The 12063-nt window shown below is 42.4% G+C and overlaps 1 protein-coding gene across 9 annotated transcripts in view; it reads right to left on the reverse strand.

Annotated features, from left to right (window-relative positions):
* specc1 (sperm antigen with calponin homology and coiled-coil domains 1) overlaps positions 1-12063 on the reverse strand; it is a 124091-nt gene that overhangs the window by 38224 nt on the left and 73804 nt on the right. For 8 of the 9 annotated variants that reach the window (XM_061247333.1, XM_061247337.1, XM_061247331.1 and 5 more), the window contains 3 exons: positions 10541-10614; positions 9726-9901; positions 152-300 (listed from right to left, as the gene is read on the reverse strand). In XM_061247333.1, the coding sequence (XP_061103317.1) occupies positions 152-300; positions 9726-9901; positions 10541-10614 (399 nt within the window). Of the gene's footprint in view, positions 1-151; positions 301-2943; positions 6368-9725; positions 9902-10540; positions 10615-12063 lie in introns of those variants that run through there. The other variant, XM_061247340.1, reaches the window with a different exon arrangement.

Consider the following 12063-nt stretch of genomic DNA (forward strand, 5'->3'; position numbering starts at 1 on the left):
ACCCACTCCTGTGCCAGGTCTCCGGTTCTGTCTGGTACCTTGATACATTTTCTCACGGGACACCCAGTGTTCCTCCCCGATACAGGCGCGGCAGGAAGCCGCCCGCTATCTAAATATTTTGGGGCCGTCCCCGCCGCCGGGCGTCGCTCACTCTGCACGGCCGAGTCGAAGGACTTGATGAGCGATTTGACGGTGGCTCCGTGTTCGCCGCCGTTGGGGGGCGACGTCTGGCTCATGGAGATCCCGCACCAGTGGGGGGCGCTGTCCGCGTCCGGGGAGCCCGCCTCCTCGCCCTTTGACCTGGGACAGCGGGAGGGAGACAGCCGTTTACCGAGCGGCAGAAACCGCTGAAGCGCACTGAAAACAATACCACCATCTCAAATTGTATTTTAGTCTTATATTTAGTCTTCTTTGACAGTAAATATTTTGCTCAATAAGACAACAAAATTGCCAATTAGGTGAGACAGTTTGACTAATTTCAAGATGTGCCAAGATGTGTAAGAGGGGTTCAATCTTGTCAATCTTCTCAATCCACTCGCCACATGAAAGTCAAAACTGAAAAACTTAAAAATAAAGCTCACTGAACTCCAAGCTCACTGCAAGTGAGTCAGGCAAGCCCGTGTCCCCACATTTTCTAAATTAAATAGTCTAAGAAAACATTGCAGGTTGCAATACAGGATGACTCATTTAAGCAAACATCGTAGACGATGTATCATTCATTTTTAGATTTACTCACTTATAAGTCAGACACTTATTCAGACATCCCACCCTTGCAAAAACTATTTTCAGGAGACCCACCAGGGGGCGGGGTGTGTGGGGGGAGATCCCCCTGCAAATATGATATATGTGACCAGGAAGCGGGGGAGGTGGTGGGCTGCATTCATAATTCCCGATGCAACCTGCGGGGATTCCCCTGAACTTTTTATCTCCTTAGTTTGTAATTTCTTGTGAAAATCTGCAACGGGATAATGCTGATTTCTAAACTTCATTTCAGCCTGTGTGTTGTGCATTGCTGATGTGCAGGAGATTTCTGCCCTCTCGCGTTTATCAGGGAGCAGGTCACAAATTCCAGGACACTCCCGGACTGTTCTGGAAGAGGTGGGATGCCTGCTTACTTATTTATATTTACTCAATTTCTTTAAAAAGGGGGCAGCCTGTAGCCTAGTGGCTAAGGCACATGACTGGGACCTGGACAATGGTGATTCAAGCCCCGGCGTGGCCACGATAAGATCCACACAGCTTGAGGAAGGCCCCAAACCCTGCTTAGTCTAATCAACTGTAAGTCACGTTGGATAAAACAGTCAGCTAAATACCAAATTATTATAAATGCTGTGGTGATAATAAATACAAAGAACAACATTTGTAAATTGAAAAAACGCCAATTTGCTATTCTTTACATAGAAATACAACGGCTTTAATAGGTCGTTTAGAGTGACTCCCCAGGGAAACATAAGCCCCAGGCTAGTGCTTCGGTGCACCTACTGTAGCACATATCCAGCACTTTGTTAAGGGCCTTCCATAGGGTACTTCATTCAGCTTCCTCACACCACACATTACCCCGGGCAGAACGCCAAGACACTGATTGCGGGGACATAAATAAAATAAATCTTATATGTTTAGATATTCATTTAAAGTCTCACGGCATAACACAAAACTACAGCTGGCAATGACAGACTTCTTTTAAAAAGAGAGTGGAGAGTCTGCCCATATGTATGTACAGTATTTATACATTTTAACTTTTGGAATTATAAGGCTCTATCTGCATTCTTGGTGGTTTTGAGATATTTCAGCTCCAAAGACACCAAAGTGAATGGGCTCCAAGGATATCAGCAAGCTTATACATTTTGCATGTGTTCATACTTGTAATCCGTATTTAGTGCCGTAATAACAACATATTTATGACTAACTTATTTTTGTCGAAGAATGTCAGTTAGAACCTTGTAATTCTAAGGTCTGGAGGTAGCGAAGGGATCACAGCGCAGAGTGGCGAGGGAATCAAACCCCCAAAAGCACGAGGGAATCGTACAGCATGTGCCTTCAGAGAGGCACTCTACAGACCGTGGCACACAGTCTTGCCAAGTCAATTGTTTTGCATTGCATACACTTATGCAAGTCCACGATTCCCAAACTGCGCAATGGGACCCAGGGGCCGAGAGACTGAAGAACAGTTACGTCAGCACACTAGTTAAAGTGGCAGATGCAGCTGCTCTCATGTATACACAGTATTAAAACAGATCAACATTTACATGCTTTGTTGAGGTACAACAAACAGTCCCTAATTATTTGGATAGTGGTACAATTTCTGTTATTTTCGCTCTGTAGTTCAACACATTGGATTTGAAATTAAACAATGAATAATGAGGTTAAAGGGCAGACAGTCACATCCATATCAGGTAATCCGTGAAGGAATTACATCACTTTTCATAGTCTCCCCATTTTAGGGGACCAAAAGTAATTGGGACAGCTGGCTTCTTGGCTGTTTCTGATTAGACAGGTGTATTTAATCGCTTCCTTCATGCATGTATAAGAAAGCGACAAGGCTTCTATTTGCCTTTGGAGTCTGTTATTGGCATTTGTCAACATGAGGACCACAGTGCCAATGAAAGTCAATGAAGCCATTATGAGGCAGAGAAATAAGAAAAAAACTGTCAAGAGACATTAGGCCAAACAATATGCTTACCAAAAAAAACTATTTGGAACATCACTAGGAAAAAATCTGTGGGGTCACACAGATTCAAACAATCTCTTATTAACTGGGGCTGAGGCTCTGAATATTTTTGAACCACTGTTCTCGATGGAACCTGAAGTATGATGGTCTTAGCAATAATACTGTTGCTAGAAGGATGGAAAGCTACAGGTATACAGCAGGAAAGACAAGAGAATCAGCCACTGCCGCCAACACAATCTGTTAACAAAGAAAATAACAGCCAAACACACAGCAGATTGAAGACAGGTTTATAATTTATTGATCACAGAACGACATAAAAGATCAAATGAATATACACACATACAATATTTACATTACATTTTACTTTCCTGATAAACAGCATTGGATAGATGTGTCACGGTTATCAAAGTTGTCCCTCACACAGATTATGATACATAAATAATTTCTCACATTTTCTCCCCTGCAGTAACGGGTCCATGGAATGTTAAATTTCTTTAAGGAGAAGAAAGATTCTTTTTTTGGCAGAAGGTTTTACAGTACTCAGCTTTTGACACCAGCAAACCTGATTTCTGATATTTTGAAAATCCTGGCATCTACACAATTATATGCGCTTAACAGCTTTGACCTTATTGATAACCTGAGATTTATCAAATGGCAGTCATAATTAGAAATATATACCATGTAAACCGGGTGATGACTCAGAACTTTGTCATTTTGGTCTCTCCTGAAGCAACGGTTGACCCTGTGGTTTATTGGCAGCAATAGAGTGAAATATCATGGCATTTTACTATTTAAAGACAAATAAATACATGTAGGGGGTAAATAGTTATCCTGCAATTAAATCTTGCCAACTTTTAAAAAATGAGCTTTAAAGGCCATACGAAATAGCGGCACTCAAGGACATGAGGCAAATTGAATGGCTTATTAATGAAGTTATTACTACACTGTAATACAGTGGTATCAAACTCAGTGCCATGGAGGACTGTGGTTTTTATTCTACCCTCAGTTCTTGATCATATATAATTAGTCTAATTATTTGCTGAATTTGGGCTGCAGGATTGCTCATAATGTATATAAAGTGAAATGTGATATTTGTGTAGTCTAAATAACAACTGTTGCTTATATTCCATGCTTTAATGCAGTGCAGTCCGTAAGAATTTGGATGTTCCAAACAGATTTTGGCTATTTTTTTTAAATCTTATTTCTCAGCCTCATAATTACTTCCTTAACTGTCATTGGCACAACTCTGATCACCACATTGACAAATGCCAATAACAGGCAATCAAACTCCTAGAATCAAGACCAGATACTGAAAGCTTAATTATACATGCACAAAGGAAGCAATTTAATGCACTTCATTAACCAGAAACGGCTGAGAATCAAACTGTCCAATTACTTTCGGTCCCCTAAAATTGAGGGAACTATATAAAAAGGGATGCAATCCACGGATCACCCGATATGGATGTAAACACCCTCAAACAAAAAGGTGACAGTCTCCACTTTAACCTCATATTCATTGTTTTATTTTTAGCACAGAGCTAAAAGAATGGAAATTGTATCAGTGTCTAAACACGTAAGGACTGCACTGTAAATGCCTCTGGCTGAATGAGTAATTGGAATTCATTAAGGCAGCATTAATTAGTTAGAATGAACACCTGCATACACATGGCCCTCCATGGCAACAATTTTGAGACCACAGCTTCAATATATGGCTTATTAACTTGTGGCACGTTCCCTGATCCCCTCGTCAGTCTCAAAGCTCCTCAGTGGCCAGGATCGCACGCATCGCGCGCACCTTTGCTGACGCGCAGAGTAGGAGAGCAGCGTTCGGAGAATGACGTCACGCACGTAACTTACGCTCCAGGGACCCACGCCGGGGACCTGACAGACGCGAGGAACGTGCGCGACGTGAGGTATGTGACGGGAAAACCGCCGGTGAGCTCAACAGCAGACACCACAGCGTGACTCCACTTCATGATCGTGTTTGTATTTGCTCTGTTCCTGCGCGAGCCATGCGCAGTTCAGACACCGTTATAATTATGCTAACGTAGCACTAGCTGGATTCGAATGCGTTTTGTTACATCAAAATTGGATATTAACCTTTAGGTTAATGTTACAGTGGAAAGACCGGCAATGAGCGTACATATGCGTGTATAGTGTTCCCTGCAGAGGTTATGACGTATGGAGGGTCTTGGCGCATTTAACCTGGGTGAATGTGTCATATCTGTATTCAATCATTTTCTCCTAGGATAATATGCGAACCAACATACGTGAACTAATCCAATGGCATTTATGCATTACTGGTGTTAAAACAACAATATTCAAGACTACTGCGTGATGTTAAAACAAGACAGTTGTCACACTGTTATCATTACATCTGCATGGCAAAATAAGAAAAGATATTATGCAATCGTATTTACATAGTATGCATTAAAGCAAATCCTAGATCTGAGATTACTAGAGTATTAAGGAACTGTATTTCTTACTATATAAGTATAGTACTCTCACAAAAGTTGATTATAAATAATTAAAGCTTTCCTTCTCTCATTTACACATTTGTCCCTGACTGGCTCAGCATTTCACTTTAAATTACTTTTTCGTTTGGAGGTACTTTTGGCACACTGCTGAAATATAAAACAAAGAAGATTTATCTTTGATAAATTTTTAACCTTCATAGATTGCCTCCTCGTCTCAGTTAATTTGACTTTTTATACACTATGAAGAAAGTGCTAGTTCTTGTACTGTAAGAGCTATCTGCTTCCCCCAAGTCATTATGCATTACACCCCCAGCCTGTGCCCGTTTCTGTTGACTTTCTCTCAAACTGCGACACCTAGTGGCACGAGCCTTGTTCAACAGCAGACACAAGCAGTCAAATAGAAAAACAGGCAGCCCCATTTGAAGAAATGAAAGAGAAAAAACAAGAAGGTGAACAATGAAAATTAATTTCCATTTCTGCAGTGTACAAATTTTGTTCACTTTCTCATGACTGGGACCTTCAGTAACTTCAGGTAAGCAGATACTGAGAAGGCTCCTTTCAAAAGAGAACAATGAGATCGTTGGCTTTAATCTGCTAATGTAAACATCACCAAACATTTTCAGAACAGTTAGATGCGAACAAAGAGCACAAAATGTGCCGATGTTAAAAAGGAATATAAGTAAGATGCAAATATTAACAAGACAGCATTAATTTTAGCACAGATTCTACCAGTGTGAAAAATGCATCTGTAGACCTGGTCATAGATGGATTATGGCAGTTATTACACACATAAAGAGGCAATGAAGCTTTAAAACATAGGAACAGAAACTCATCGATCATATAAAAGAAAAAAAAATCTAATAACATTTCAGCTTTTCCTTCAAGTTCCTTGATGTTTTTTATTTTCCCAAAACCAGCTCTCCACTGGCCTTAATTCTGGAAAGTTCCAGCACAAATGTGATAATATCAATCCCTCAAACATATTTGGTGTAAATATTGATTGATGCCAAGGGTCTTGGGCCCATCCATCGGTCACCATTTAGCCTGGTTCTCCAGGTATTTACCTTCAGTGACAAGTATTACTCTTGAAGTACACATTTTCATTCAACAACTCTTCCTTTCATAATATAATACTGGTAAAGTCATACTTGAGCGGTAATACTGTTTTCTGATATGTCCTGATAGGGCTTTGCAGCACATTTAACCTGAACCAGTGCTGGATCTGAAAAAGAAAATAGAAACATGAGCCTTTGTGAATGAAGTGTTTACAGAACAAAGCTTCTCCAAATATTTTTAAATGCTTGTTTTCATCAATGCACTATAACAATACACCAGTATAAATTACTTGATTTATGACAGCTATCAAGAACTACAAGACTCGTTATCAATTTTCCACCATGCATTTCGTAAAAGTTAAACACAGTCGTGCATGTTTGAACCTTGGTATATATAGGCTGTGTTTAAGCTCCTGTATCTGATACACATCACCCATATATAATGTCACACAATGCATGTGTACAAAGATATCGTCGAGGAAGTTCAAAACATGCAGTGCGTGGAGGCTACTCTGGGAAAAGTCGGTGATCATCAATTTTGCCTAAAGACGGGACTGTAAAGCAGTTGCTTCGTTGTCCAGCAGGTGGCGCTAAAAGTGAAATGTGGAATTGAGTTGTGAAAAAAAAAAAAACACAAGCACTGCCGCCTCCGCCCCCCCCAAAGAAAATGACAGCAGCACCAGCGTTGCATCGACAGCCAATAGCAGAAAAAATCACACAGAAGCAAAGGCAATGCAAAGCGGGGAAACAACAGGAGAAGCTCCGCCGGGGCTCCATGTAGTTGCGCGGCGACGGCGTTCGCGAAAACGCGCGTCTCCCGCCTCTACATGGCGGCGTTCGGCGAAGCTAGCAGCGAGAAACTTACCTGCGTTTCGTTAAGAGGCGTCACGCCAAGCGGGGGAAATCCTCTAAAGTCCCACCTCGAGAGCTTCTGTGGCCGGAGAGGTAGCATAGCGGCTAGTCCGTCACAGGGACAAAATACGCGCTGGTCTTTTCCGGGTCTAGTGACCGATGAACGCTAACGACTATACCGCATTAGGGACCTCTTGTCTTTCCCTCCGTGTTACGCCATTGGTTTGTGCTGCTGACCAATGGCAGCGGTGAATATTGCTATGTGCGGGACTGATGCCTCATGCAGACGCTGCCTGGCTGCTAGCAGCAGACACACCACAGTACAATACAGCAGTGCCACAGACAGCGCTAGCCTAGCCGGTCGGCACACAGGACACCACAAGCTGGCACAACACAGCCACCACCACGCCGACAATGACAACCACCAGGGCGGGGCTTTATACGACGCGGCACAGCATTTCTCATTGGCTAAACTCGTCCCGTCCGTCTGAGAGAGCGATCACAAGAGAACGCAGTTCTTTCTTCCCACCACCTGCCCCCTCAGTCTTAGAAAAATAGCATCAATGACTTATTTTTATGTCTCAAGTTGTGGTTGTTTTTTATACATACACTCTCAGATCCTTTGTTCTTAAAGGATCAAATTTCCCAAATGTACCCTGAAAGTACAGCAATGTTCTCTGGGTACAAATTAGTATGTAATGTTATGCACCCATAGGGTTTGCACCTTTTGTACCTTTTTAGGCACTTTTCGTACCTTGAGAGCGTACAGTGCAAAATACTTTCACACAGGGCTCTATGCTAACATTTTATCCAAAGAGCACATGCACTCCAAATGTGAACAATTAAGGAGTACACCAATGCATCCAAATTAGTAGATGTGCTTCTACATAGATTTTTCCAGTTAGCACACATCAATTTTCAGGAGCAAATGCTCCCAAAATGAGAGCACTGTCAAACCCTGTTCACAGTCAGTTAAAAACTAAGATCACGCAGTAAGACTAAGTAACACGATGCACAACTGAACACGACTCAGTGAGTGGGTATGTTCATTTGTGGGTAGGAAAACCTCCATTTTGACAATGGGGGGGCTAGTGTATGGCTAGACTAATGCATAGACCTATAAAAATGTAAATTCAAGTATACTCTCATGGCCTTGGAAAGTTTACCGTGTTAACCCTGTGCAGTAAGGACAAAGTGGAAAGTTTGAAAGTGCAGTTTGAAAGTGTGCAGGAGTAGAACAGGGCATCGGAGGGGTTACTGCATGATAAAGGAAGTGTGTTAGTAGGGTTTGCAAATCCTGCATTTTCTTTTGTTTCCAAATACAGGGGAATGGCGATGGGGGAATCGGAGCATTTGCGAACTGAAGTATTATCTTTACAAACCGCGTAAGAATTATATCAGATTTAGCAGGATTAATTTGGAAGAGCAATTATTAATAACTTAATTCCATTGTCATAGGTGGTGACAGAAATTCATAAGTAAAAGTTTGATGAATAGGTAAATTAATAAATGTTATTATGTATAATGTTAAATTCAATTCCAAACCTAACCTCAACATGTGCTGATATTTAAAAAATGTTTTGGTATTAGTGTTCACACTTTCTATGTAATCCAAAAGATTACTGATTGCATTCCAAGTTTTCCCAATAATGAGATGGAAGTGATTTTCTTTGTTGGATAATGCAAGCCCTACTAACCGGTCCAGCTGTGTGTGTTAAGAGAGAAGCAATTAGCAGAGTGCTGTGTGTGTGCGTATGTGTGAGAGAGTGTGTGTGTGTGTGTGTGCGCGTGTGTGCGGGTGTGTGTCTCAGCGTGTATGTGAGCCTGTGTTCGTGTGTGTGTGCACCTGTGTTTATGAGTGTGTGGTGTGTGTGTGTATGTGCGTCCGTGAGTGTGTGTATATGCTGTGTTTGTCTCACAGCGTGTACGTGTGCCCGTGTTTGCGTGTGTATGTATGCTGTGTGTGTGTGTGTCTCAGTGTGTACATGCTCCCGTGTTTGTGAGTGTGTGGTGTGTGTGTGTGTACGCCCGTGTGGTGTGTGTGTGTATGTGCTCCCGTGTGGTGTGTGTGTGTATGTGCGCCCGTGTTTGTGTGTGTATGTATGCTGTGTGTATGTCTCAGTGTGTACATGCTCTCGTGTTTGTGAGTGTGTGGTGTGTGTGTATGTGGTCCCGTGTTTGTGAGTGTGTGGTGTGTGTGTATGTGGTCCCGTGTTTGTGAGTGTGTGGTGTGTGTGTATGTGGTTCTGTGTTTGTGAGTGTGTGGTGTGTGTGTATGTGGTCCCGTGTTTGTGAGTGTGTGGTGTGTGTGTATGTGGTTCTGTGTTTGTGAGTGTGTGGTGTGTGTGTATGTGGTCCCGTGTTTGTGAGTGTGTGGTGTGTGTGTATGTGGTCCCGTGTTTGTGAGTGTGTGGTGTGTTTGTGTGTACACCTGTGTTTGTGTGTGTTGTGTGTGTATGTGCGCCCGTGTTTGCGCGTGTGTGTACGCTGCGTGTGCGTGTCTCAGCGTGTACGCGCTCCCGTGTTTGCGCGTGTGTGTACGCTGCGTGTGCGTGTCTCAGCGTGTACGCGCTCCCGTGTTTGCGTGTGTGTGTACGCTGCGTGTGCGTGTCTCAGCGTGTACGCGCTCCCGTGTTTGCGTGCGCGCTCTCTGGCGCCGCCCCGCTGGCGCACCTGCTCCCCTGCAGCTGCTCCAGCTCCCCGGCCAGCTTGGCGCTGTGCTCCTGCTCCTCCTGCAGCCTCCTCCGCAGCCCCCGCAGCTCCTGCTGCGCCTCCACCTTGATGTCGTTCGCCACTACCACGGCCGTCTGCAGGTCCGCCTGGAAGCGCTGCCACTCCTCTGTCTCGTCCTGGAAACAGGGGTCACGGCGGGGTCACCCACACAGAGCAACACTGACTCATGGGTAATAGATGCACGACACCGGGTCACACTTCGACTGGTGATTGGACACAAAGTATTGCTTCTACATATCAGTGGAGAAGGCCCTGTCTTGTTCCCATACTGAAGGGGCTACTTGGTATTTTCACTGTTTTTTTATTAACCTCCTGAAACCCTGTGTCCGGAAATGAGGACATTACATTTTGGCTTCTCTGAGCTCTATAAAGTATTTCTCTGAACATAAGGGCCATAAATAAAATAAAAACATGTTTATATCATAAAATGTAAAATACTTTTTTTCTCCTGAGTCTCAGTTGTGCTTTTTTTTCATACATACACAACATTAAGAGTTCTCTGCATGGTCACAAAGGCTAAGGTTGCATGAACGAAGAGACCATTAACATGTCATTAATGTTCTTAGACAAAGTCAAGGCAAAATTGCAATGTAAGTGGACTGAGTATTCCAGAGTTCTGTGAAAAAGGTTTGAATCATTTCTCACCCTCAATACAAGTTGATGAAAAACTGTTGTCAATACAAGTACATACATATAAACTGACGTATTACAAACTGTATTTTGTGTGTGCTTGTAATCAGTAACAAATGTTCTACCTTTATCTGCTTGCTCAGAGCTTTCAGTTGCTTCTCAAGTTCAAATTTCTGATCCTCCAACTTCTTTATTTTATCTGCACAGACACACATTCATGATACAGTTATTAGAAACATTATTGTCAGGTCTTATTGCATGTTACTGACACATATAAGAAAACGGCCACTTGTACAGACAAAAAATCTTATTATTGAACATACTGGCCCAAGTTTAGAAAACTACCCAGTGAGATAGGATATGGCGCTGTGTAACACTTAGAGACAAGCAGAAAGGGACGTTAAAACAGCACTAGCTTCCAAGATATCATGTATGTCAGAGTGAAACCGATCTTTCAGGGGAAAAAGGAGAAATGAAAATTTTATCAACATAAACCCTGCTACATGATGACGTCAAATCTCTTAAAATCTTGAAGTGGATGGATAAAAAACTTTGCTGTGAAAATACACAAGTATTACAATTGTACACATTTTTTGGAATATATATTTTAAGACTTGTTCGTAAGGTTATAATTTATGAATTGACTAAATTGAGGAAAAAGGGAATTTAGATTTCAGCTTTAAATGAAACTCAACCAGCATTCAACTCAACTCAACTGCCATAAATCTTTGCGATGTGACAACTGATTGTGTACAGCAGTGCCCTCTCCCCAAAAGAACATCTGTTCATCGTGCTTCTTCAGAGGGCCTGATTCCAGCAGACAGTGTGCTGCACTGTCAGACAGGAGACAGACAGGCCTGTCCAAACGGGATTATGCGCCCTAACAGGGGCATGATGGGATAATTCCTCATGGCCGTGCGTATCCACTGCGGCAGACTCACATCTGCTTGTCATTGGCAGGAAGGAAGTGGACTGGCTGCCTCGCCAGGCCAGCAGCCAATCGTTGCTCTCCGTTGCGATGCCGCTCACCAGCGCAGCTCCTTACTCTAGTGCTCGGTTCAGTGATCAATTGTACAGCCATGACATGTGTTTTATTGAAGACATTTTTTCTGTTTTTTTACTTGCCAAAAATAATTCCGTTGAATTTGCCCACTTGAAAGTCAATGTAGGGCCTGCTCTGTGTCTTTATGTGAATAGAGAACTTTCTACCTGGATTGAAAACATACTTAGTGACCTTGGAATGATAAGGTTCTACCTGCTTTTGGAGTAGTTTTCAGATATTGAGCTTCAAGGCTTTCACATCCTAACACAGCAAAACTGAAATGCAGGGCAGTTCTTCATAGATTAAAATGACAGACACTCTAAAAGTTCTCTGAATGTACAATGTCAAGGTCCCATGAAATAGCCATACAAACAACATATTTATGACACTAACTCATTTTTGTTAAAAATGTAAGTCCTTGACGTTTGTAGCATTAGGTTCAGATAGAAAGCTTAGACTGCAGAATTATCAGGCTCTCAAAAGCGGATTATCCCCCCTCCCCAAGCTGTGAGGTATTTAAAAAAGACACGTTAAAAATACTCAGAAAGTTGTCTGCCAAACATATTCTTTGAATATTAATTTATACTAATATAAGTCACAAAAATG

Source organism: Conger conger, chromosome 7 (genome assembly GCF_963514075.1).
Source record: "Conger conger chromosome 7, fConCon1.1, whole genome shotgun sequence".
NCBI classification, from domain to species: domain Eukaryota; kingdom Metazoa; phylum Chordata; class Actinopteri; order Anguilliformes; family Congridae; genus Conger; species Conger conger.